The following is a 26,320-nucleotide window of genomic DNA, read 5'->3' as shown; positions in this document are numbered from 1 at the left end:
AACTACCATTTGTGCTCAAATTTCCCAATCCGAGCCCCCCGGTCGGCAATTTTCCCTTTCATCTCCTCCAGCAACTCGGCCCTCGTGGCGAGAGGCTTCATTTTTATCCACATTGACCTCCTCCTTCAACGTGACCACCTGGTAAAAGTACCGATGCTCGCCATGACCCGCGGCCGGTCTTGATCCCGAATATATCGTGCCTCGCAAATTCTTGCCCAGACGAAACCCGCCACTCAACCACTTCCCGCCGTCCGGAAGTGGTTTCGATCCGTCAATTTCGATGTCCTCGGGCCCGATCGACGTCCCAGTGGGGTGGGATTGCGTAATACATGCCATGATTCGGCACGAAGGGCAGTGGCGCGTCGGGGTCCTCGCAGATCAGCATGTACTCTTTGACATTGCTGGCGGTGGTGGACCAGGTCAGTTGAGGGAATTTGGATGCGCCGAATTGTGTATGTTCGGTCTTCATGTATGAGCCTGAAGGGCCGAGTTCGGGGCTTTGGACTTTGATGTTTTGGGGGATGTCTTTGAATAGGTCGCCTTTTGTGAAGAGCTTGCTGTCGCGGCCTTTTTGGTTGTAGAGCAGTTGGGCTAGCCCGTATTCGATATATTTGAGGATTCCCATTATGAGCTAGGATCCTTGGGTGTTTTGGAGTGAGTCGTGGTCGGGAGTCGTGGTTGGGAGAGTCAATAAGTCAATCTGAGTGGAGGTTGTGGTTGCGGTTGCGGGTTGTGGATTGGGGATTGCAGGTTGCGGATTGCGGATTGTATGACCTGAAACTGGAGTCAGTAGTGTCTGGTTCATGCGTGTCCTGCGTATTTGCGGTGGGCGGGCAGGTGATTCAGTCTCAATCTCGATCTCGTGGGTCCAGGTGATTCGTTGAGTGTGATTTCGATGATAGTGCTTGAGTTGAGGCGAAGACGGTGTGGCCTCTCACATATATTCATATCTTCGCCATCACACTGGGTGAGAAATGAACTATCAATTGAAGTCAGAAATGAGAAGTGAAGTCAATCGGTGCCTCTCGTGCTGGCTTTGAAGTCCGTTCCGGGCACCTCTTCCCGGTCTCCATTAACCAGGGTACCTAGCAAGGGGTCAACCACCGTTCGACAATTCACATTATTGGTAAACTGGAAAAAGGGCATTGAAATCTGATGCGTAATTACGTGCTTATCAGCGCCTGCCTGCTTCTCTGTGATTTGATCCTGATTTCTGAATAGTTGCTGGGAAGTTGCGTTCCAGGGCTTGCCGGCGTGGGGGCATTTGAACGGGCCGGGGTTCATGTTTAGCGATGTCACCTTCGTCGAAGCTTGGTCTCTGTAAGCAATTTTAAGCTTAGGGGTGCCTCGGGCAGCCGTCTCGCAGCCTATCGTGCTGCTTCAAGGCGCCTTATGTTCGGGCCTGTCTTGCCGGTACCGGGCAGAAGCACCGTGAGGGTTAAAATGACCAGATTGGTTGCCGTGGAGTTTTCGATTGTTCTTTATTTAAAGGAGAAAGACAGACATTGACATCTACGGAACTCTGCCTGTGTACAGGACTGGGTACAGACACGATCGAAAACAAATATTGCATCTTGCGAAAACACCGGGATCTGGTCAGTATCTTTTGCTACAGAATAAGCTTGTCTTTCTTCATTTCTTGATCACGCCTTACTCTCCGTCTCGGCTCGGGAGTCTAGGATCATGGAGGGCACTAAGGACGAAAACGGAGCAGAGAAAGATACTATTCAAAGTTCTATAGATGGAGCGCAAGCCCTAACTGGAGAATCAACTCTGAAACCTGGACGAAAGTCCGATGAGAGCAACTCGATCATACCTGACAATCCCGACAATCGGCAAAGTGCCAGGGCTGCACAAGAGCCTCCCTCTGAACAGCCTACTCCTGATCCTGTGCCCAAGCAGTATTCGGTCTTCACCACGAAGGAAAAGAGACTCATCATTGCAGCCGGTTCGCTCGCTGGGTTCTTTTCACCCCTATCGTCCTCCATTTACCTCCCGGCCCTCAATAGCATCGCGGATGCCTTACATGTCTCCGGCTCCCAGATCAACTTGACCGTCACCACGTACTTGATCCTGCAAGGCATTGCTCCGATGATGATTGCCGGGTTTTCCGACAGTATGGGTCGGCGTCCTGCATATATTCTCTGCTTCTCCATTTATTTGGTCGCGAATCTTGGACTCGGCCTGCAGAATAGTTATGCTGCCCTGCTCGTTCTTCGGTGCATTCAAAGCGCGGGAAGCAGTGGCACCATTGCCCTGGCCAACGGCCTGGTGGGGGATACCGTAACATCAGAACAGCGAGGTGAATTCATCGCCTTTGCTTCTTTGGGTGGTCTGTTAGGCCCTTCAGTCTCTCCAATCATAGGAGGCGCGATTAGCCAGTCTCTGGATTGGCATTGGATCTTTTGGTTTCTTCTCATCTTCTCTGCCGTCTTCTGCGTCCCTCTGTTCTTGTTTCTCCCTGAGACTTGTCGCAACATCGTCGGGGATGGTTCCATTCCTCCGCCGCCGTTAAACTGGTCCTTGACAGACGTCATCCGTCACAGACGCCGAGCACGACGAGGTGCCGCGTTTGATCCCGCTGAACAGGCCGAGTTACGCAAGAATTATCACTTTCGCCTTCCAAATCCCACACCTACCTTGCTGATTCTCATCGATCCGGAATCGATCGTGATCTTGGTTGCCACGGGACTGAGCCTTGCTTGTTTCTATGGGATTTCCACCGGCGCCGCCTCATCGCTGTCAGATGTGTACGGGCTCAATAATATTCAAATCTCCTTGATGTTCATCCCGATCGGGGTGGGTGGCATTGTATCGGCATTCACCACAAGCAAATTGATCGACTGGAATTATCGTCGACATGCCCACAAACACGGAATCATCATCGTCAAGGGCGTCAAACAAGATCTGTCCGAGTTTCCCATTGAACAAGCTCGCATGGAGGTGGCTTTACCACTTTTGGTTCTGTGTTCATTGTTCATGATCGGATACGGCTGGACAATGGATCACAAAATCAGTCTGGCAGGACCGGCGATATTCCTCTTTTTGCTCGGCTACGCGGCCATTGCAACATATCAGACTTTCAATGTGCTCATGACAGACATCTGGCCCGGGAAGGCCGCCTCAGCTACGGCAGCCAACAATTTTGTCAGATGTGAGCTTGGGGCGGCAGCATCAGCAGCTATCGAACCGATGAGTTCGGCGATGGGAAGAGGATGGGCTTATACGACATTGGCGTTGATCTATATCGGCTTTGCACCAACTTTGTTGATTCTCATGCGACGGGGTATTGAGATGCGAAAAGCAAGGACAGAAAGAGAGGAGCGAAAAAAGGCTAAAAAGGTTCAAAAGCAGGAGAAAAGGAATCAAAAAGGATAGCAGGTTCATCAAGCGAGTCAATCAGGTATTGGACATCACCCCCCCGTATCAGATATCCCCCCTACCCGTTGTGGCGAAGAACGGATAAAAGCTTTCATGGCGTGATAGGATTCAGAATTCCTGAGCTGAAAGCATGTGCATTGTAAAGGTTGTCGATCTTGATTTTTGTTCATTTGTCCCAGCCTTTTTATTGAACATTGTGGGTAATAGGGTCAATGCTGATAGCAGAAAGGAGTTAGACAGGATCTGGCCGATAATGAATCGAAAGAGGGTCATTTGGGGGGGGGCGGGGTAGGGCAAAGTCTATCGGTCGTTTAGTAGCAGTGACAATAGCAGGGTAAGTAGTCTTGCCGGAGTGGGTTCACGGAAGACAGGTATCATCTGGTCGGCCGGTGAGAATAGCAGCCGGTGGCAATGGTGTTGGTTGAGATGGAGTTTTGCTGGAGGAAAGCACGGATGGAAATAACCTAGCACGTGATGGTGCATTGGCCGTGGTTGCCTGCACTCTGTGGCCGCAGCCAGCTAAACAGCGGCGCATTTGTTCCCCCCGGCCACTTTCGAGACTCCTTGTCCAAAGCTACGATCGAGATTGCCAAGGCTTCGAGATCATGTGATTTATCTTTTTTCGACCAATCAGCGACGACTCCAGTCACGTGATCAAAATTGATCCCTAGGTCTCGCGCGTGGGGGGTCGGAGTCTAAAAAAAAGCTTCGCTCAACGCTCCGCTTTAATCACTTCGCGAGCACACCCTCAAACCCGGTCACGTAAGAGGCGCGCTTCACCAGATTGCTTCATCCTTATCCCGTTCCCGACTCCCTGGCGCCTGGTCCTTCGTCATCGTTCGTGTTACGAGTCCTTCTCAACGGGGGCCATGATCCTGACATATACAGTATGTCCAATGCAACTCCAGATATAGTCAGCGACCTTTCTCAAAAAAGCCTCATCTTTTGCCATCTTTCATGGCCCTCTGCCTGAACCCTGCGGCACATTCCTTAACGCTCTGGATTATCTAATTCGTACTCTAAACCCCCGACCTGATGACGCCCGGGCCAGCCGCGTCTTCCGCAACTCCAAGGTACACGTTTCAGCTTTTCACCAGCCTCATTTTAAAAATATCGACAACATCAATAAGACCAACCCTTCCGGTTCCCCGGATCTGGACGAGAATGGGCATTGCCTGCTCTCTTCTTTGAACCCTCTTTCATATCATCTCCTTGGGCATTCAAAATGCGTCCGGGCTTGCTCAAACGGGCACATAGCCATAACAATCGCCAGTCATTCAGTCATTTGCTACACACGAGAGGCAACTCGCCTCATCCCCATCCTGACACTGTCTCCGGTTACAAACAGATCGAGGAAGAGACTCTCCCCAAGTACAATGCAGACCATTTTTATCCAGTTCGGCTCGGTGATGTTTTGAATGACCGCTATAAAATCCTCGTCAAGCTGGGCTTTGGCATGACAGCAACGGTCTGGCTGGCCAAAGATCTACACGCGTAAGTATCCAAACGAACCGAAAAGTGATTCGGCCCTTTGCTCAATTCCTTCTATCAGTGATCCGCATTCGGGGAATCGAAAATATGTGACGATAAAAATCAACGTCAACACTCTGAGCGATGAGTTTCTGAAGGGCCGACGCGAAATCGCCCAGAAGCTGTGTTCAGCAAACCCCACGCACCCCGGTTACAACCATATTCGATTCATGCTCGATACCTTCCGCGTCAAGGGCAAACATGGCGAACATCTCTGTATCGTCTACGACGTCCTCCGGGAACCCATCGACATCTGCATGGAAAAATTTCCCGGGCGGCGATTCAGCTCTGACAAACTCCGCAAGTTGATACCTGCTCTACTCCACGGCCTCGACTACCTCCATACCGAGTGTCGCGTGGTGCACACTGATCTGAAAGCTGACAACATCATGATGGGGCTCGGTGACCCCACGATCCTCGACCGTTTTGTTCAGCATGAGATGGAACATCCATCGCCGCGCAAATTGCCCGACTCGCATGGTCGAATCATATACACGTCTCGCAGCGATTTTGGCGAAGCTCCGACGGATGCGGTCATAGCATCGGCCAAAATCACCGACATTGGTCTTGCCACTTGGGGTGATGTGAAGAACACAAAGCCCATACAATCCAACGCATTCATGGCTCCTGAAGTCATCTTGCAATGTGGATGGTCGTATCCGGCCGACATCTGGAATCTGGGTGTGATGTTGTGGGATCTAATCGAGTCCTTCGGTCTGTTCGATGCCATTGAGACGGGGCCCGGCCATTACCACCCTGATCAACATTTGGGTCTTATGATCGCCCTTCTGGGGCCCCCACCGAAAGAACTCCTCAAACGTGGAGCCAAAACGTCCAATTACTTCGACTCTCAAGGCGAATTCAAGCACCCTGACTACGTGACAGATGATATCACATTTGAATCGTCGATTTCACGAATGAAAGGGGAAGAAAAGGAGTTATTTATTGATTTCGCTAAGAAGATGATCATGTGGCTACCCGAAGAACGGTGGACGGCGAAGCAACTACTTGAACACCCTTTCTTGACCAAAGAAAGGGAATGTGCCGTGCCGAATCCAAGTTTGAGTCGTGCGTCGACCGCTTCGTTCAACTCCATAATCCCGTCAGGCATGGCAACGCCGGGTCCGTCAGTGACATCGGCAGCAACCTCCGCGCGCACATCGAAGAATCTGGAGAAAGTTCCTTCGCACACCTCGATGGCGCATCTAACCGAGGCCGCTCTCGTGGAAGAACCCTCAAAGTCCTCCACAACCAATGATACGTCGACAACCTCAAATCCCTCCACCACCAATGATACGTCGACCGCCTCAAATCCTTTCACCAATGATACGTCGACCGCCTCAAATCCCTCCGCCAAAAATGATATTTCGACAATGACACTACCACACCATCTTAAAAAGGAAGACCGAACTGTGAGCGGAAGTGGACGCCATCCAATACCGAACGCAAATAAGTGTTCTCAGGAATTGATTGATGCGATTCTCAACAAGGGAAAAGAACATCACCACACAGAGACAAAATGAGACATAGTTGTCACTGAAGCATGACGGAATTGTTGTTTAGGGGTGGCTGGATAACTTGTCCAGTTTTTAAATCGCCTTGCATAACCTGTCGCATGGAGTCTCCGGACCACACTTGTCCGATCGGCTGGTTCCTGATCCTCGATACACAGGCCATGGAATCCGCCGTGGGTTAGGAATGATGTCCTCCCACATTCACAATCTACCTTTCTTCGATCCGTCACAACCCGGGGACCGAGCATCGGTCCTTGTTTCACGAGGCCGGACACTCTTACTCTCCCCCTTGCTATGCTGTTAGTTGGATGCATCTGACGGCCATTTCCACGTCACGCTATCACATTCTGGTGAGCGTGTTCATCTTGCCATTGTTTACCTCCGGCTGCTTGTCGAGTTCACTTCAGCTTTTGCTCTTACTTCGACTAATTGATACCCCCACAAATAATACCTACTTTATTGTTGGAAACGTACACCATCCTCCATGGTCTTCTACAATGCTGTTCGCAAAATAGCTGCGGAATATCGCATGCGATTACTAAAATAGAGGCCCAAGTAAACATTCGGCTTGGACGTGCAAAATCTACCAAAATAAACATTTCAGCGGAAGGCTTGTATTCCCCTCCCCTTCTTTCGCCCATCGACATTGCCATGTCGAAAAGCCGTCGAGGTCACACGTAGCTAAGAACCACCAAACCGCTCTTGAGTCTCCCGCTGCATACCTTTAGTCGAGCGGAAATTTGGGGTGCATTCGATAAGACGTATATCTCAATCCTTCTCGAGGTGAGACTGATATGCGCCTCGCAAGTTTAAAGTGCGTCATGATTGACGCCCCCGCCGCACCCGTACAGAGGTTCTTGTATACATCGACGGTTCTCTTGCAATTTCCTCCTTTATTTTCCTTGAAATTCAGATTCCGCCTCACCGAGAGGGAGACGAGTTCGAAGGCATACGTACAGACGCAGACGCCGGTGGTCAAGGTTGGCTTTCTGGGGACAGGACCAAGCAGCTTCCTCCTGCTTTGCGCTCGGTTATGCTGGCTATGCGTTGTCGGAGGATTCGCGAGGAACTGACTCACGGATACTACACGAAGCCTTCTGCATACAGAATGTAGAGAAAATCATGACGCTTCTTCGGTGAGGACGCAGTTGACAAAGAACCTAGGGTTCTGCATAGGTGTATTCCACTAAGCCTAGTATGGGTTAGTAGCTGATATGATTGATTGCCTCGCGGCTCAAATGCTCCCTCTTGTAGATAATTCAATCAACAGTTTCCGCTTCAATCAACGAAGACTTGTGCATTTTGGTACGAGCTGTAATCAAGAAAGGAAGGAAAACATTACAGAGGAGCCAGTACTAACAGAAGACAGGGACGCGTATATTCTCTGGGCATTCCCTCCTCTGTCGTCATCGAGCCCGAGACAGTTGCTACTGGAGGGTTATTTTCAGGGTAAAACGGCCTATGCATTGGTGCCCAAATCATACGGCCTTTGGGCAAGGCGAGATCATAGGTTGGGATCATGGACTGCAGTCTGCTGCGCCAATAACCATGTGATCTACCCGGCACCGACATGACTCTTAGCAATCGAGGACTTTGCTCAGCCTCGCCGGAAGGTGTCATACTTACATCACTTTTTGTGCCAGCTTTCCCGGGAAAAGTACTCTGGTGTATTCGAGAAATAATTCGCCATTACCATTGGTATCTGCCTTCGGCTCTTGATACCACCACAAAGGTTACGTCTGACTTCCTCCCCCTTCCAATCTTGTGAAAAGATGTCCGAGACTAAGAAGACTGTGAGTTCTGTCACTCTGATCACACGTCACCAGAGTGGTCCTGCTACAAAAGTCGTCTAACAAAGCTTGTCTCATAGGACTCCAGCCTTGACACGGGCGGAGAAAAGTTCTGGCCAAGTAGAGCCTCATCAAATTACGGATGAGTACTAGATTCCTTACCTCAAAGGGGAGCTGTCTCTCTGTAAGGCGGCGCGCTTATATCAGGCAGGATTGGAGCAACCCTCGATGACACGAACCAGTACGAAGAATTCTTCATCGAGAAAGATCTTGGATTCAAGTCGCAAAGCGGATTGCCTAGAGTGAGCTTCCCCATCTCCTCGTCAAGTAAAGAGGCCGTAAGATATGACAAAGCGCTCCCTGGTGTCAAGCGCTTTCTCAACCAGCAAAACTTCGATTGGGAGTCTATCTCTTGCGTCGGGCGGTCCAGCTGGGGTCCAAGCGAGCCTGTCAAATCAACTATCTTTATCATGGGGAAGAATCCCGCAACTGAGGACTTGAAAAAGGATGCGCAGCAGAAAAGCGAGGAAGAACATTGGGGCCTTCCGATGGAGTTTATCGAAGGGGCGATCGAAGAGGGTGCAACGTACACTTCATGCTTTGGCTTTCTCGGAAAGAATGCGCCAATCACTCCAGGTTCCTCGTGTGGCAATCTGAAGCTCCAGGGCTCTGGAACCATTGGAGGTTTCATCACTCTCAAGGGGAACCCTCGAAAGCGATATATGTAGTAAGTAACCATCGCGTCTTCAGACCTGACGACAATGAAAAGGGCGAGGACAAACTTCACCAGTCCGTGGATTGGAGTGCCAACAGGAGCCTGGAAGATGAATTACGAGATCGTGTTTCCAGGGCTTGTGCGAGAAATGTCACTGTGCGGCTGATGATCAAAATATTACAACCGAACGTTTTCAGGTACTTTCGTACGAGGTTCTGGAACTCTCGATCAAATTTCGCAAACTCGTTAAAAGGAACATGCTTCCTGGATTTGAAAATTTCCCACAATTGACCAAATTTCTGGATCATGATCCGTGAGAACACAAAGGACGGATCTGGAAGACTCAATCAAAACATCGACATACTTATCAACACAACTGGACAGAATGGAAAGACAAGAGCCAGTAGCAGCACTAGTAGCAGCGACTGGAACGTCGGAAGATATCATCAAAAGGCTCAAAGAAGCATCGAGCAAAGACATTCAACTTCTACGAGGCATCCTTGACAACACAAAGAATATCACGAAAGAACCCGCAATGGCGTCGGTCTGGGTTTCCAGCGGTACCTGGCGACAACCCCAGGCCAAACCCAAACTGGATCCGTACCACTCCGACTACATCAAAGAGGATTGGGCAATCACAAGAGTGTTTCCTAATGTCAAGGTAAATAATACATTCCACCAAAATGTCCTCCAACCTCTGGCAAAAGGCAGTGCCGCCGAGCCCCCGAAATTACTTGGGGATAAGAAGCTGGCGAGTTCCGGAGACATGGGATAGGCTACGCGTGTTCAAGCGAGGAAGGACGACAGGCTACACCGTTGGCTATGTGAACGGCAAACGTGCTGAATTTAAAGAAAGAAGCCCAATGGAGAGTACTTTGTCATCGACTCTCCTAATGGCAGTGGCGTCTTTGCGAAGGATGGGGATAGCGGCTCTTGGATCATGGATGAACAGGGTTTGTTGGTGGGGATATTTTGGGGAACACCCAGAAATGGAGGGCATGCCTTCACACCAGCAGAATACCTTTTCAGGTTCATTAGAGATAAGATCCAAGCCGACCTGAAGGAGGAGGACGAGGACGACAACGGCAGATGATCACAATTCGGATAATTTGGGCGCAGATGATTTACATGCCAAACATCTACGAGCCCAATGACGTTGGAATTGGGAGTCTGGATGAGCGTCCGTAGTCTTATTCTTAGTGTATTTATCTGATCAACCTCCGAGATCCTGCTCGGCAGACGAGACGATGACAGATTCGGCAGTGTTATTCGTCTCGCTGTCTGGCCCCTCCAATGTGGAACACACTGGAATATCACGTTGTTTGAATCAGCTATTGTTATCTTGTCACTTTCCTGGCTTGCAGTAAGACTATTTCCAAAGAACACCATTCGATCTCCTTTTGCTTCCGGCAGCAACTTGTACTCGACATCTTCTAATCGACGATATTTGTCAAACTTCTCGCGCAACTTGAATCGAAGGAGTGCTCTGGCTCTCTTAACGAGCGCAAGATAGAGCCCGTCTATATATCTATCTACACGGCGTACGTCAACGCTGTTGCCTATCGGATACAGCCTAGTGAGCGAGTGTCACAGAACGAGTTGGTCTGTTGCGAACGATAGGTCACCAATTGTTCAACAATATTCAAGTACGACTTGGGCGTGTAGAGATGAACCCGGCCATGGGCCTATGATGCGGCCTTCGTTCATGTTTCGCTTGAACCATGGTTTGCACTGACCAGGTAACAAACTGTTATGAGAGTGTTTGACTCCATTATGAGAGAGATGGTCTTTGCGAAGCATGAATCCACATGGGTACTGAAGGTTTGATTGCCCCCCGTTGGGTCGGAGTATTTCCCAACCCAAACTTGTTCCTTTCCTTTCCCTTCCCTTTCTGTTTCTCTTCTTCTCTTTTTTCTTTTTAAAATTCTTACTGGATGCCAGACTTGCAACAAGCATGAGGACGAATCCTTATGCGCCTTCTATGGACCCGATGTATTCTCTCTGGACACTCTTGACCCACTCAATCTCGAACTCCGACATGATGCAGCACCAGGCTCCTCATTCGGTCCTTGGAACAGAAGTATCTGGGGCATGGGCACACATATCGAAATGTATGCTTCGGGAGTTGGCTCCCTTTAGTGTGCTATGGCAACTCCATGTCTGCCAATGACGGGAGAGGATAGATGGCCAATCAACAGCGGTCTACACAGGGCGGCCGATTTATTTCCTTTTGGCTTATTCCTTCCCCTCCTTGACTCTGCATCTTTCCTACGAAGAAATTGCAGATCGCGTAAACGGACGGAAACCAAGATGTTTGGACCAAGAGGCCAGACAGAATCAAGACAGCTTCTTACGATGACCCATTTCCGACTCGCAACCATCAACAACGCCCGTACATCCGTCCACCTGTCCACCTACCGCCATTCACAATGTGGCTTGCATCTCCCACTCCTCCAGCCTCCCACAGATTCTCAACTCCATAAATGCATCAATCAGCTGTCGTCCATGACGAGCAGATTGCATCGGGCCATCCGTGATGATTTCATTAACCACTAACACGGTCGGCGCCCCGTTGCACATCGTCTAGCAAATCCACGACCGCGGACTTTGATTTTCGGCAATCGCATCGTGCAAGCCTTTCATGAGGCAGTGTTCATGTTTGCCCACTATACTATCAATGGCTGTGTTTTCCCGATCGCTGGTACGTTATGATGTTTTGTCATGTGTTCTGTGCTAGGCGGTTGCCTGTGCGGCCTTAAAAAGGCGGACATGCACGGCATGGACTCGAAAAGCCCTTTAACCTGGTGCCTCGCGTAACTCTATCTTGTCCGACAGGATCAGAGTCGAGGATTGAAAAGACTCGCATGCTGCATGACTCATGTGATGCGCTTTTTCCTTTTCCTGGCGAAAAAATATACGGATCAAAAGAAATCAATTGTCTGTACCCTGGCAGCGTGCGCCAATGGTTTGATGGGAATTTTTAAATTCGATGACGGATTTGAGAAAATTTGTTTCAGCCTTCTGATCCGTCGTTGCCGATGCAAAAGGCAAAGGCCACTCCAATCGCCCTAGCAGAGGCCTCTCTCCCTCCCTCTCTCTCTCCTTTTTTGCTGTCTCATGTGGATCCGTCTAGCAAGCTATGTCGTCGCCTTTATCACTTTTCTTTCCACATTCTATCCTGCGCCACCATTTGGCCCCGGGAACGAGAGAATGCATAGTCGATTCCAGCCAGGAAAACGCATTCTACTGGCTGAGAAAGTCTCAAAAACGAAGCTAAGTCACTTAACGTCTCTTCATTACATTTCACACAGCCTCCCTTGTACCTCAGAGATTTGTGTTGGTGAGGTCAATTTCCTCAGCGGTCTCGGAGAAGGAGGATCTCTGAATTGGGAGATAAATAGAGTCGGTCCACGGTTCTCAGCTGATTTCAACTTATATTTCAATTCTCCGTCGAATTCCTGAGCGTCACCCACATTATTACAGTATCAGAGCATCACTAAGTACCCAGCCGATCATGTGGTAAGTCCGGGCCAGTGGTTGTCCATGCTAAAGGCACTGACGCCTTGGGTCGCAGTTTCGGCCACAGCTACAAGGGGCACACTTCGCCAACCAACCACCCTCATGATGAATGGCTACCATCGGACTCTTTCGAGGAGAAACCAGTGAAGCGACATCAAAGCACCTGCTACGACTTGCCGAAAATAGTCTGGGATCCTCCAGATCTGTCTTCTCTTCCTAAGGGGACGAGATCACGTCCTGAAAAGTGGTTTTGCGGTAACTGCGGAGATGGTCCTCACAGCATAGCAAACAATGAGTACTGTCCGAATTGTGGACGTAAGCGCGACTCAACTTGCACCACCGAGAATTGATATACCAACACCACTGATCAATTACATTGGATGGGTCACGTTTTCGCGCAAATGTCAAGATTTATGGAGATCTGGTTGAAATCAGATTATTGCCCGCGGATCATTGCCCCTAGGGTCGACATCTTATGACGAACGAGGAGGAATCTGGAACCAGGCGACGGGAGTTTTTGGTGTTGGCTTGTAACGACTTTTGTGTGGCACTGGTTGCCGTTGAATGTAGCTTTGGCTCAATTGTCGAATTCCGATGTCCCAAGGCTCTGGTCTACAAAGACATTTTGCCAGCGCCCAGCGGTTCTAGCGAAAGTTTCAGCGAGCCAGTCATCATGATACATATTTCCTATCTCTCACCCTACTACCATTCCCATTCTGTTCTAACTCGAGGCAAGGAGCCAGATTGCTGGCACTCAACTGGCTCTTCTCGGCCAAAGGCTGAGAAAAGTACCGCCCTCTCTCGTCTCCCGTGCCTTCCTTTCTCTCACGTATTTCATCACTCGCCCCCAGCTCATAACTTTCAAAACAAAAAAAGGAAAAGAAAAGAAAATCCCGAGTTCTCGGTCCGAAGGAATAGGGTATTCCAAGAGTGCACCATTCATCACTAGGAGAAATCCGGACATGCGCCACAGCATAGCCTCTTCCCGTACATTTAAGCTGGAAGGTTGACGCTACTGCAAGGCCTCCCCCGCCATCTGGTCGTTGTGACAACCTAACTAGCTCAAAGGCTAGGCAAAGGACAAGGCTGAATGGGGGCCTGAAAGCCTAAAGGCAACGTGTCTGTGCCCTGAATTGCTTCGAACATCTGAAAGCTGGGTGATCAAAATTGGTTCAGCTTTAGTGAAGTTTCACAGACCATAAGAAAGTCTAAAGCAGATGGATCTAGGTCCAGAAAAAGTCCAGAAGTAAATGCTGAAGATTTCCAGGGCGTCGAAAGTGCCACATCGCAATCCTATCCCAACTTGCTCGTCCTGAATAGGACAAGATAGGGAAGTACCAGCCAAAAGCTCACGCCTTCTCTTTTTGCTGTTTCTCCCACAGATTATGCAAGGTAGGTCGGCCCTGCACGATCCCCTGCCACTCCTTTGATTCCAAATGCTTCTTACCCCATTGAAGCATGTCGTCGCCGATCAAATTTGCACGACCCGCGTCGAGAAGGCGTGCAATGAACACGATTGTGTGAGCATCCAATGCCGTGGGGCCAGTAGCCTCGCCGAAAATCCAGACCCGTCCGTCGCTCGAAGGCTTCCCACCGTTGCTCACGATTATTTTGCTGATTTTCCCCAGGTAGATGCGCGATTTGTTCTCTTCTTTGGCTGTCTCCTCGGGTGAATGTGGGTTGGCTCCGTACGTATTCAAGAGACTTGCCGATTGGTATTAGCAAAAAGAACTCATAGATATCGGGGAAATCGAGAGTGCTGATCGGGACAGAATTTGTTGAAGGCAAGGAAAAGGGGGCCCATTACTATTGGAGCTTCTTGTTCAACGCAGCCTTGTACTTCTCCGAAGAAGTCGGTTCAGCGACTAAGGTCTGAATTGCGTTGATGATAGCTTCGGCGCGGCGCTCCTCTGCCTTGAACGACAACGTGATATACTTGACATTGTGAAGTTCGTCCAAGAGGGCTTTAATGGTTTCTTTGTGTGCACTAGGCGCCAGGCCAGGGTACTTCTCACCCAGGTAATTGGTGATGTCGAGACTGTCCGTAAGCTGGACGGAGAGAGACGGGGAGAGCAGAACAGGAACCTGGACAAATACGAGCAGCAGTCTTGTCAGTTCTCGGAATGGTTATTCTGTTTCGTTTCGAAAAGGTTTTTGTCCCTACCTGGCCTTTCCAATTCTTCTCCAAAAACTCTTCCGTCATCTGCTCGCCGGTATAGATGTCGATTTCTTTTTCCGCCGGTTCGACGGCGTCAGAAAGGGATTTTGGATCGCCTTTCAAGCGCAATGTCAATAGAACCATGAGCGAGCAGATTGAGAAAGGATTATAGTAGAGCTCATATTGAGGACTACCAGAGCCGTTTTGAGTCATGTTCGGGTCGGTTGGTTCAATGTGGATTCGGTATGAATTGCTTCAACTTGTCCCTACGCTTTTTCACATACCTACTTCTGACTTTCCCAGTGGGAGCAAGGTATATATTCCAATCACTTGAGATAAGGTAAGACATGCCAGGATATCATCCACGTCATAGTGGAAATGTGGGGATCGAGCCTTGATCCGGGGTTATCTCTTAGCCGTCTGTGTCCCACATTCGTTTATTGTTACATATTTTCCAGAATATCCTTCCTCATACGAAATACGATGCACGATACGGCACCTTTCCAATAGGCTCAGTGGTCGCGGAGAGGCATATCCGCTTTATCCGAAGGCTTCGTTGAGTGCGTCTCTGTTGTCCTGGACACGGCCAATGTCGAAAGCCGTGATTCACCGTGCTTTTTGGACTGTGATTTTGCTAGCCCTCTTGTGGGAGATGCAACGTGGGGCAAGCAGTATCACAGTTGAAAAGGGAGATTTGTCATGAACCTTCAACTAGCTAAATGCGGAGTGGGCCTGATCACCGGCGGCTTTCAAGGGCCCCCTACGAGTCTTGGGCGTTCTAGATCTGATCTGCTGACTAAAGGTAGAATATGAGGCTGCCAGAGGTAAAATTTCGGGGGGACAACGGCCAACAAAGTCGTGAATTTGTTTTTGAACGCCTCTCTAGTCTTTGCCATCTGTGGACGGTGGTATCTGAAAGTTATAGGTCCACGGTTAGTGTTGGGAACGAAACGAACGTCAATTTGAGGAAGATATGCTTGCCCAAAAAGACCATATTTCCGAGGGACAACGTCATATTCCTCCTTGGTTTGGATCGAATGTCAAGGATACCATCGTATGCCTTCGAAATTTTGCGATTTGGACTCTTCGCAGGAACCTCTATCAGATACGAAGGTGGCTAAGTCTCGCCCTCGCGAGACCCTCGGATGTTTTGTCCCTACAAGTCTGTGTCGGTGGCAGACAACTTATCTCAGCGCTGATGCCTCAACTACACCAAGACCTCTTTCCAAAGGCACCCCAACAGTGGGCTCCTGGCTCACCTCCTTGGACTATTGTATCCACTTCGTGCCGCCGTCACAGCAGCCAAAGCCGGGCCAACACCACTTTCATCTTTTGCCAGTCCGAACCGTATCTGTGCATCGCCTTGCATGCCAATCTCCTCCGCATGATCTCCACGAACTCAGGGAAGGGTTCAACAAGTGGGTCGTCCAACCGATATCAATTACCTCGCCATTTCCAAGTCCCCCATGAAAGTCTTTACTTGTACTTGAGCACATCTTATCTTGATCTAAAATGAGCGTGCTGATTCCTAGCTATTTCCTCTCCTACTGAGAGTTACGGCTGGCTTCTTCGGCAGAGACATTCCGGGGATTGCAGATCTTCTCCCAACAGTGCTTGCCAGGACTTGGATGATTTTCGTATCAATCGTGGACATGTTCTGGCAATCCAACGCATTCCCAAGAGCAGCTTTTGATAAGAATGAGTCCACCGCAGTATCCATGCCGAATGACTTTTGTCCTTTCGGGGATGCTCGTTCCATCCACCCAAAGATTGCTCTGCGTAGGATTTCCCCCAGGTACTTCCAGAAATGAGCTTTTCAAAGCGTGGACCACCAAGATTAATAGAAGACTCGTCGACTGCGTCATCAAATTCCGTGGTCTGAAAGACCGATAGTTCGTCGCCAAATCCTCCCCATTCGGTACTGATGGTCATACACGGACGTGGCTCATGATTTGTGGACTCGAACAATTTTCTAATCTCGGAAATTCTTTCGACGTACGCTCCATTCGTGCTGGGAGCCAAATATACCCCCCAAGCGGAGTTTCTGCCTTGCCTGCAATCTATGATCGAGCCGTTAGTGTGCCAATCGTGTCGTTAATCAAAGCCCGTCACCAGAATAGAGAGTTGAAGTCGGTCCAATTCCGTCTGTAGTAACTCACATACTTCTTTTGCCGATCGTATCAGGATCGTCAAATCCCTTTGGTCCATTTAATCAGGGTCCAGAAATATACAGGCTGCCCTGGCTAAGGAGCGGTTTCCGCTGTCACTGATCTTGGAAGATTAGAGTGTAACGAAGATAAATGTAATAAAAGGAGTATGGAGTATGTCGAAATTGCTTCATTTATTCCCTGTCTCATATCGTTCAGAACGCAGAGCTGGCTGGAAAACTAGAAGAAGAGTTCTGTCTATCTATATGGGCTCTACTCATGCTGGACCCAACATATCGCTCACGCAAGAACTCGAAACAAGCCACAACCAAGCTCCAGAATCAAAAGCTGGAATTGTGCAATCAAGCGGCAACAACTTATTCCGGCCCAACAGGGGGTCGGCTCGCGGCCAAGTTGCATTGGCGGAACAACCTGACTTCTCCCTCGCCAAAGGCACCAACGACACTGTGCAAGACGCCATGGTTGTTGAACAGAACCAAATCACCTTCTTCCCAATCATGGGCGTAGACAAGTTCAGGGGCGATTCCGGGTCGTTGTAGGTCATGGACGATCTCCCTGACCCGGGCCAAGTCGTCAATCACACCGCCGTCGCGTAGGTGGATCTTGCGCACCACGGAGGGGTGGATCTGTAAGGCAAATTTACCCGTGACCGGATTGCGCCATGCCATGGGGAGGATCTGGATATCGGATGGGTCCCCAATAGGCGGAAGGTTTTCGATGGGGACTTCTTTGCCTTCGGAGACCATGCCGAGGCCATCTGGGCGAGACTTTGCAGTCGAGATCCAGACATAAGGGTGCGGAGCGTATTCAATCTTGGAGGTCATTACGAACTCCTTCTGCTCCCGGGTGAGGTTGTCAAACATGGTGTAGCCGGATACGAAAGCCGTGGTGCCAAGAGGGACGGGGAGAGTATCGTTGCTTCCATCATCGTAGAGGAGGGTCTGGGTTCTGCCTGCTGGGACCTTGACTGCGAGAAGAGTGGTGACCAATGGTGGGTGAAGGCCGCCGTACAAGGCGGCGTCAATGTGCCAGCGATAGAAGCGGGTGAAGTCAAGGTCTTGCTCATCAGGAATGAAGGTTTGGTGGAATGTTCGATGATGAGGGTGCTTGAGAGTGATGTTCTTCAAGCCTTCGTATTCGGGGACAAAACCATTTCCAATCACCTGGACCTCGGGCTGGTGAGGGACGGTTTTCAGATCAGGGTGGAGAATTGAACGCTTGGCATCGATGGTTTTGCCATGGCCGTATGACATTGCTTGAGGATCAAAGCGGCGGGTAAGCTCAGCTTGTCCCTTGGGAGTGAGGTTCGATTGTGATTTGATGCAGATGACGCTATGGGTGTACAGAGCATCACGGAGAATGTCGAAGTCTACATCCGAGAAATTGTCCAAGTCGACATTATGAAGGAGAGCTCCGAATTCGGGCTTGGAGGGACTGATAGGTTGGACGGTGATGCCAGGCATTGTGGAGGGTTGAATCACTGACAATGAAAAAGCTTGCTGAAGGGAAAGAGGATCGTTTGACTCTCAAAGTTCTGATTTCTGGATAAGAGAAAGTTGTCATCGGTCCAGGATGAAAGGATGTTTATATATTTGAAGTGGGAGGATATCTTACCATAGATCATTCCTATACGCCGCTTACCTTTGGCAGCCTCGTACAATAGAGAATCATGTTTTCGGCGGGTACCTATCTCCAAACCCAAGACTAGGCTGCGTGTGTTGATTGGACTTGAGGGATGTGCGAGCGGATCCAAGGCTCGGTCACTACCGAGTTGGAAGAGAAGCTGAGTTCGCAGACAGGGAATAAAAATTGACTGATTTTGCCAAGGCCGTTGTACGACAAGTCACATGAGATGTACGAGACCAAGTGGCAAGGCGGGCAGCGTCCGATGACACACAAACAACCGACATACTCATCGGTTCCAGTAAGGCTGCGTTGAACAAGGAGAGATCGAAACCTCCTTCCCCAATCAATCATTGGAAGGACGTCGCCGCCAAAGCCACCTTATCAATAGCAACATGTGTCCGTATCAATGGAAGGGGTGTTGGCGCGGTCGAGCTGGCTCAATGGCGGCGACAGGCACCTGAAGCAAATATGGATATTGCAGGGAAGGCAGGAGCATACTGCAAGAGACCTAGACACTCGAGCTGGACATTTCGAGTTTGATCAGAACCAGCTTGATAGGCAACAGAGTCCTGAATGGCCTGCCTCAGCACGGTAGGGCAAATTTTGGGTCTTATGGCCCGATTTGTTCGAACTGAAATTGAAATGCTGACTTCCAATGTTACCGTGGGCCCGCGGGGGAGGGGGAGGGGGCCTTACGACCATGACTGCTCAAGAGTCCTGACAAACAATTCCAGTGGAGGTCCCATCTCGATATCGTGTGGCAGAGCCCGCAATGGGGTTTCTCTGGGAGGCGCTATACCGAACTGCAACCACAACTTGAAACAGATGCAACCGATATTGGCCAGGCCATATGCAGCGAGACTCGCTGCGCACTGATAAGACAGGCCACAGTCTTGCCCTCGTGAACTGCTCGGTAATTCTTCCCGTCGACTTTCTGTGCAGTCAGTGCTGCTGGGCTGTAGAAATGGCACCAGGCATAGGAGATGAATTTGTCTCCATTCGAGTCTTCACCGCAGAACTGGAGCATCAACCAGGGTATGAAGCAGTTTCTTATGTCTAGGGCGATCTTGACGACATGGTGTCAATTCTCTGCAAATGGTAGATCTCTCGACATAACCATCAATCTCCACGCGGTCTTCAAAAGAGCACAGCATCCAGATTGATACAGGTCACTCTGGGCTAGCGCGGTGTACATCAATCAAATTTCATGACGATTCATGAAGCCGTCGTGTATTTTTCATGCCTAAAGTTTATCGCCACGCAAAAATAGGGCTGGTTTATTTTGGTGAAGAGCCGGATGTCGGTGCTAAAGATGTGGCTACTCTTGTCGAGGAGTTTTCCGGGTTGATCTCCAAGTATAAATCAATCCAAGATACGCGAATCCTTCTGGCGAATGATCCAGCCCTAGACGATCGAACATGGAAAGCGCCTGCGTACTTCGAACACACCACGCACACACTCCCCATGCCTCGCAGAGCGTGATTGATGAAAGACTCAGAAATATTCTCTTGCCATGTCTCTGTTCGTTGCTGCTATTCCGATCGAAAATTACCGGGGTGTTGACAAAATCCTGCTTTATTCCGTGCTGGGATTGGGGGGAAGGGGGTCGTAACCGTGAGTATGATGCTCAAGTCGCCCTATCGCCGTCAATCAGGTTACATCTTCGCCAAGACTCTGGGAAGCCTGCGGACGGGCTCACATTTCTTTTTGTGTTCACCAAGCAAAGTTTATTTCATGGTAGTAGCTTAGAAAGTGAACCGAGGCAAGCAATGAGAGCCATCAGGTAGGGCGAGACTTCTGTGTTCGGCGAACAATCTGGCGTCTAGCATACAAGACTCCGTGCTTGCCTCCTGCAGTCAGGGCCTGAACGGTGAGTGTATCTGTACAGGTGTGTCGTCCTGTCCCTTTTCCCTGAGAAACAGTGCCCCTGGAGCGCGACTGTCGTAGGTTAATTTTGTCAGGACACGGCATGTCTGACGGGACCATTCTATGGAGAACTCGATTAGAAGCACCACCACCATGTTGTAGCATCCTCAGGTCCGCCCAATGATTCCTACATAACTTCATTTCGATTCTCCATGAGGCATCTTGACATCCCCTTTTGGAATGTTCATCATCCACCGCAGCATTAGTTTGAAGTCGTCGGCTGACCCATCTTCAAACTCAATATTTTCTGTTTTCCGGATGATGAAGCGAGGATGTTCGTAATGTGCTTGAATCACACGAGCCTGGTAGCCGGAGAAAGAGTAAATGAACACCTTTCACCATAATTAGTATCAAGTCGGTTGCCGGGGTAGATGCCTACAGGCACAATGCGGTCACCCGTCTTGTCGGCATTTCCTAACCTTGCTGCCATCAAACCGGCGGCGCAGAACACTTCACTCTTCCGCAACCGTTCGTCTGAAACAGCTGTATCGAATACGGAGCATCCTCGATGAGGAATGGACTTTCTGTACGGTTCGAAAATGTTTCTGGCTTGAAACTCAGGCTCTCCCTGGTACCTGCCACCATTACCCAGCCGTTGCTCGACTATTGAATTGTTCCTTCTGTTCCGAGGACATAAGTATAAGTCATTTATCGAAAAGCTGGACACTCACGATCGAACGCAGTACGCAATGATCCGTTCTGAGGGGTCCCAGCAATAAAACACTCCCATTTCTCGTAAACAGTGATTCAGCTCTGTTCCAATCCCAAACGCTGTACTGTAGACACACCCCTCGTCTAAATCTTGAAAATGTTTGGCTGATACTTTCTCAAAGAGCTTGTCAAATTTTTTGCTTGGATACAGAGTGCAGAATTGTTGTCCCGAGTCCGTTGGTGCCCCGGTTTTGATATCCATGCCGGACACCTTAATGCCGAGACTCTCCAGATCATCCGGGCTAAGATATGGTCCACGATGACGATGAATCTTCCGAAGCAAAGAGGCGACATGGAGATAGGGATGGTCTTCGTTCATTGTTGCGGATTCGCGCTTACCACGACCGGCCGAAATTGAGGAGAGAGCACGGCGGAATAGGTGGATTGTCCAGTGTTGATGTTTCATTGCCAGGTATAAGAGAGATTTGGCCGGATATGGCGAGTTGGGAGATGGAGAATTTCGTTGTGTTGGTGGGGTGTTTGTTGTTGGCAGGGGCAAGTCTTGGCGCGGCAGCCCGCGGTTTTTGGGTGCAACAACTCCAACTCACGGGAGATACTTTGTAGCTAGACGCCAATCTCGCAGTAGCCTCTCATGGATTCTTCTGCCATGGACCTCGAGCCGGGGTCATGACGAGAATGCACCCCTACCCGAGACTCCTGATGAGTGGTATCAGTATGCCACACCACACAAGCGGGTCGGAGGTTCCATTTTCGACCTAGATCAGTTTGTGTCAGCGTCTAAGATTCGCTATAAGCAATTTCTACACCTCCGGGTCCTATGGACCGAAAAAAAAGCCAAGGATTTGGCCGACGAAGATACGCGACGAACTTGGCTCAGAGACGAGCGTTACTTGGAGGCGATCCGTCTTCTTGCCTCTTTTCCGCCGTGGACACTTTATCTGGATTCCCTGGAGACGTCTCTTGATGATCTCGAGATCGCGTTTCCTAACCTCGGGACATTTTCCTTAGTCCGATACCAACAAGTGAAGGTGACGAAATACCCGGAACATGAGAATTTTATGCCAAAGTTTTCTCCAATCGCACATCGGACGAGATCCAGATTCAACGACCTGCTACGAAATGCTGTGAAGTCTCCAAGCCGGATAATCACACGTAATCTCTTGACACCTGTTCAGAAAAAGCTGAACTCCTTCTCTCTCCACAGCGATAGTTTGCCATCGGTCACCCAACAATCTGTCAGAACTGACATTCCGGATTCGGTACCTCCGATCAGCAACGACACAAAGAACCAACAACCTTCTGCCGACGACGAGCAGATTGTCAATGTTGCGTTAGTTTCTTTTCTAAACGCGGTCATATTCCATTTTGTCCCAAAGGCGGATTGGAGTTTTGAGAGAAAATCATTCCAACTTGGAAACAAAAGAAACGGAAAAGGATACGAAGCAAGAGTGGATGGATTTCTAGGTCGTCTTCCCGACAACCAGGTCATGGCAATCTTGGAAGTTAAGCCATGTGCACGGGTTAGGCAAGGCAGCAATATCCGAATGCAGGAATCTGGACAGATGGCTGCGTGGATTTGTCAGTTTCCAGATCACTGCGACTCTAATGGGAATTTCACGTAAGCGCTCATATCCCATTCAGAAGACCTACCTCCGGAAGCTGACATTCTAGACGTCTCCTGGTGTCGCAGGATAGGGACGAGGTTTTCTTAACGTTGGCGACATTCGGCGAGGAATATGTCATGTATCAGGAACCCTGAACGCCAAAGCAAAATCATCGGGAAAGTCAAACCCAGGGCCATTTCTGCGGATGACCGAATTTGGCCCATTTCTCACGAAAAACAAGTCTCACATGAAATGCCTAGGATATTATATCTTAGCATTTACCCTCCAGGAGTGCGGTCAGACGACTCCGGGAGTGCAGGCAGATGAATGAGACAGGCGTCGTGGGGGCAAGAGGAGACGGATGGAAAGGGCAAAGGCGTCGTGAGGGAAGCGTGAAGTTGTCGTGAGTGTCTTTGAGGGGTGGTAAGACAGTGCGGAGCTGATTTGATCGTATTCGATTGAACACAGATGGGCTATTTTGCTCTTCAGCACTCTGAAACGATATCGGTGCATGAAAATATGAGGATATTAGATTATAAGAGCATGAGTGTAATGTCCACAAAACAATAGAAACATGGAGTCTCACCTGCTTTCGTAGGTTACAGGCAGCACGTGAACTGGGTCCGATACCGCTCCAGGATGAAGATGAAGTCGTCCTTCGTCCACGAAATTGGCTGAGGCAGTGGCGGGCTGCAGTTAGGGCCGAGCCAGCCGGACTCCGTATCCATGGGTAACGTCTGTGCTCCCTTGCCACCGTAAAATTGGAAGATAAATGAGCCAAAGCGCTATACGCACCCCAAGCTGTCGTTCTTCCATAGAGTCGTCGGAGAGAGGTGCAGTAGCTTAGGGAAGGCGGCTCAGCTATGGCTATGTACAGTATAAGACAGCGTAGAACGCCGTGCCATGGCGGTTTGGCTCGAATCGTCGACTTCTCTGGCTATTTGCACGCCATTGCTGTTCTTGCGCCGCGCTTCGTCCCTACTCCACGTTTCTGCTTGACTCTGGGGTTCCTTTTCGATTACCTGAGCATGCTCGTTCTAGATCTGTGCTCATTCCTTGGGAGGCCGTTTTGGGCTCTTTTCGGCTCCCAAGCAAACGCTCTTTAGATTGCCCTTTCGGGTCCCGTGTGCTCTTACGGGTCCTCTGGGCGTAGGCTCATTTTAAGCCCTGAGTTCTTTCCTTGTACGTATCACTTGGGTGTGTGGTCTAGATCTTGAAATCAACAGCGACGACCACAGAAAATCGTGGTCTCGTCGGGCTCGCAAAGGTCTTCGGAGTTCCGGACGAACGATATTGCCAGGGAGATAGCTCCGGGTTTGGAAGCGTCAAAGGGGTGAACAAGGCGGTAGTTGGTGCTTAGAAGGTTATGGTCATCTGTCATAACTAATCTGAGCTCCAGCGTTAAAAAGGTGCATGGTCTCTCACCTTCAGGTACAGTCGTTCCCGAAACTGCCCTCCCCTTAGAGGATATATTGCAACATTCTTCAACTCAACATGAGGGGGCTTGTTGGACTCTCCCAAATATAGAATAGTCCCTTGTATGGTAAGCATGAATCACCAACGACCAGACTTTCATTATGGTATTTCCAGCACGGGTCCTGATCGGCATTGCTAATGGTCCATTTTTACAGACCTTGAATGCGCTGGATAAGCTAATCTTTCTAATGTGTGGTCCCGTGGCATGATTTCTCCCGCTAATTGAAGAGCCAAAACCTAGAAGACCAATCATTTGTGATTTGTTGTTGCATCGAAATGGAAATTCTTGCGAGGTTTCCAGATCGGGCAGTTTTGAAATGCAGTCACAGTACCACCTAGTCAGGAACTCGACACCCACCACTCAAGAGAATCAATCAATTGGGTTCTGGAGCCTCACCTAAATGAGGGTATGGTAGATGTCATTGGTCCTATACCAAATACCTTGGTGGGATCGAGCTTCTTACACTGGTAAGCGGTAAGTCGTCGTCAAAACATTCGCCACCGGACACTTAAACGGTCAATGTTGGACCTCAAAGGCCAAGGTAGGCCCCATGGCGGAGGGCCACATCCTCGGCTCGCCCCTGTCCCTTTCTGTCCGAGAGTTCAGTACATGTAGACACCAGGAGCAAACTCTCCCTCGCCTTTCTCCTGGCCCTCAATGCAATCCATTATTCGTTTCTTGATGACATCTGGGGGAGGCGGGCCCGTGGCGCCAGGTGGGCTCTTGCTGGTGTCAGCAACAAAGAAAGCCAGGGGCTTGACGGCATCGACTGCGGAGCGGATTGCTTCAAGATCGGCTGGGGAATATCCTCCGCCCACGATGATGAGAGAGACGTCGGAGCGTCCCGCGCCTTCGGCGTTACTCCCCAGGCCGGAGGATGGGGTGACGGATTCGCCCTTGAGAAGAGCGGGGATCTCAGACACTGCGCTGTCGACGCTGGTGCAGACCATCACCACTATAAGGCTCGGTCAGTGGTGATCGTGTAGATTGATAACATGAACTTTTGAAAGCTAAAACTCACACTCAATCTTTTGTGCAAGATTCTTGATCATGAATTGAGCAAGAGGTGGCTGTTTGCCGCAGAGAACAGCAGCAATTGGGGCCATGGTGACGATTTGGAACTCAAAGCCACTTGCTCCAAGTCAGTGACACTAGACAACCCAATATCAGAATGATTATCTCAATGGACGGGCCGGTGAGGTGGATTGAAGAATGGCGGGGGAAGAGGAGGAGAGGTAGGTCGGTGTCGGCAGGCAATACCTCAGCTGTTTTCCTTTCCCGGAGAGTATATGACAGAGTTGGCCCTTGTGAGAGAACGATTGTCCGAAGGGTCGGACAGCACCCTTTTAAGAATGACCTCTCAAGTGGACTGCGGTGAGCCAAGAGGAATGTAGTTCGAGGAGAGGTCGGGAGGGGGAAGCCTCAAAGGTCCGATGCGACACGGCGGTTGAGGAAGCCGATGGTCTTGGTATAAAAATCAACCTATCATCGATCAAGTTCAGTGTTAAATCGGAGACTGTAGAACCAAAACGTGGAGCCCTGTTGGTTCAGAAAATGATCAAAAACGAGGGATGCAGGGGAGGACACTCCAATCCCTTCCATCGAGGGTTGGCCCATGGTGATCGTCGTGAAACAAGGCCCCCTTTGCATAGGTACGGGTGGCTGCATTTCCCTGCATGAAAATAGGGCCGAGAGATATGGTCGTGACGGAAAAATCCTTCTCACGTCAGATATCAGACGTTATCAATGAGTCTAGAACCACCAAGTGGATCGGATCTTGCGAAACGGGACAACAAAGAGTGTGAAAGAATCTAGACATTGAGTCGAGCACACGAAGAAAAACCAGCGACGCAGCCAGTGGCTGTACTGCACACATTTTAGCCACCCCCAGTCTGACTTTGTTTCGAAAGTGCTTTGTAGGTAGTGTTAGTGGCAGAGTACACTGAACCAGCATACCTTAATGCTTCACGTCATCATCAGATAACGTGTTTAGAGGAAATAGCCTGCCATTGAAATTTTAGATCGGTAAAAACCCAAATGATTGGTCGAAAGCCTTTGGAGACAAATCTCATGCAGCCGTTCAAAAGAGGGCTCACCGGTTGAAGCTCTTTTCTGCACTGCTGTTCTTATTGCATCGCCACCCTAACCCCACGGAGATCCAGCAGCACCGTTCCTTCTCTTGCTCGTCTGGTACAAGACACCAGGATTTTTCGGGAGGGTCGGGCGAAGGATATGTCTTT

General features: G+C 49.8%; 8 protein-coding genes across 8 annotated transcripts; 3 read left to right on the top strand and 5 right to left on the bottom strand.

Annotated features, from left to right (window-relative positions):
• Window positions 1-15: 15 nt before the first annotated feature.
• Window positions 16-625, bottom strand: Z518_04979 (uncharacterized protein; the record flags this gene model as incomplete). The annotated part of the gene is made up of 2 exons (XM_013418685.1): window positions 16-285; window positions 347-625. The coding sequence occupies 2 exons, from the start codon at window positions 623-625 to the stop codon at window positions 16-18; spliced, it is 549 nt and encodes a 182-aa protein (XP_013274139.1).
• Window positions 626-1,683: 1,058 nt separating this feature from the next.
• On the top strand, window positions 1,684-3,378 carry Z518_04978 (uncharacterized protein; the record flags this gene model as incomplete). The annotated part of the gene is made up of 1 exon (XM_013418684.1): window positions 1,684-3,378. One exon carries the CDS (start codon window positions 1,684-1,686, stop codon window positions 3,376-3,378), a length of 1,695 nt encoding a protein of 564 aa, XP_013274138.1.
• Window positions 3,379-4,606: 1,228 nt separating this feature from the next.
• Window positions 4,607-6,434, top strand: Z518_04977 (uncharacterized protein; the record flags this gene model as incomplete). The annotated part of the gene is made up of 2 exons (XM_013418683.1): window positions 4,607-4,875; window positions 4,934-6,434. 2 exons carry the CDS (start codon window positions 4,607-4,609, stop codon window positions 6,432-6,434), a joined length of 1,770 nt encoding a protein of 589 aa, XP_013274137.1.
• A 1,763-nt stretch (window positions 6,435-8,197) lies between these two features.
• Window positions 8,198-9,705, top strand: Z518_04976 (uncharacterized protein; the record flags this gene model as incomplete). Its single annotated transcript, XM_013418682.1, has 3 exons — window positions 8,198-8,218; window positions 8,458-8,939; window positions 9,315-9,705. The coding sequence occupies 3 exons, from the start codon at window positions 8,198-8,200 to the stop codon at window positions 9,703-9,705; spliced, it is 894 nt and encodes a 297-aa protein (XP_013274136.1).
• Window positions 9,706-13,798: 4,093 nt separating this feature from the next.
• On the bottom strand, window positions 13,799-14,820 carry Z518_04975 (uncharacterized protein; the record flags this gene model as incomplete). Its single annotated transcript, XM_013418681.1, has 3 exons — window positions 13,799-14,153; window positions 14,257-14,534; window positions 14,614-14,820. 3 exons carry the CDS (start codon window positions 14,818-14,820, stop codon window positions 13,799-13,801), a joined length of 840 nt encoding a protein of 279 aa, XP_013274135.1.
• Window positions 14,821-17,131: 2,311 nt separating this feature from the next.
• Window positions 17,132-18,238, bottom strand: Z518_04974 (uncharacterized protein; the record flags this gene model as incomplete). The annotated part of the gene is made up of 1 exon (XM_013418680.1): window positions 17,132-18,238. One exon carries the CDS (start codon window positions 18,236-18,238, stop codon window positions 17,132-17,134), a length of 1,107 nt encoding a protein of 368 aa, XP_013274134.1.
• A 2,226-nt stretch (window positions 18,239-20,464) lies between these two features.
• On the bottom strand, window positions 20,465-21,357 carry Z518_04973 (uncharacterized protein; the record flags this gene model as incomplete). The annotated part of the gene is made up of 3 exons (XM_013418679.1): window positions 20,465-20,659; window positions 20,707-20,947; window positions 20,999-21,357. 3 exons carry the CDS (start codon window positions 21,355-21,357, stop codon window positions 20,465-20,467), a joined length of 795 nt encoding a protein of 264 aa, XP_013274133.1.
• Window positions 21,358-24,682: 3,325 nt separating this feature from the next.
• Z518_04972 (uncharacterized protein) lies at window positions 24,683-25,186 on the bottom strand (the record flags this gene model as incomplete). The annotated part of the gene is made up of 2 exons (XM_013418678.1): window positions 24,683-25,035; window positions 25,102-25,186. The coding sequence occupies 2 exons, from the start codon at window positions 25,184-25,186 to the stop codon at window positions 24,683-24,685; spliced, it is 438 nt and encodes a 145-aa protein (XP_013274132.1).
• Window positions 25,187-26,320: the final 1,134 nt, after the last annotated feature.

This window comes from Rhinocladiella mackenziei (genome assembly GCF_000835555.1).
Source record: "Rhinocladiella mackenziei CBS 650.93 unplaced genomic scaffold supercont1.3, whole genome shotgun sequence".
Taxonomy (NCBI): domain Eukaryota; kingdom Fungi; phylum Ascomycota; class Eurotiomycetes; order Chaetothyriales; family Herpotrichiellaceae; genus Rhinocladiella; species Rhinocladiella mackenziei.
This window is presented reverse-complemented; position numbering and strand designations above follow the sequence as displayed.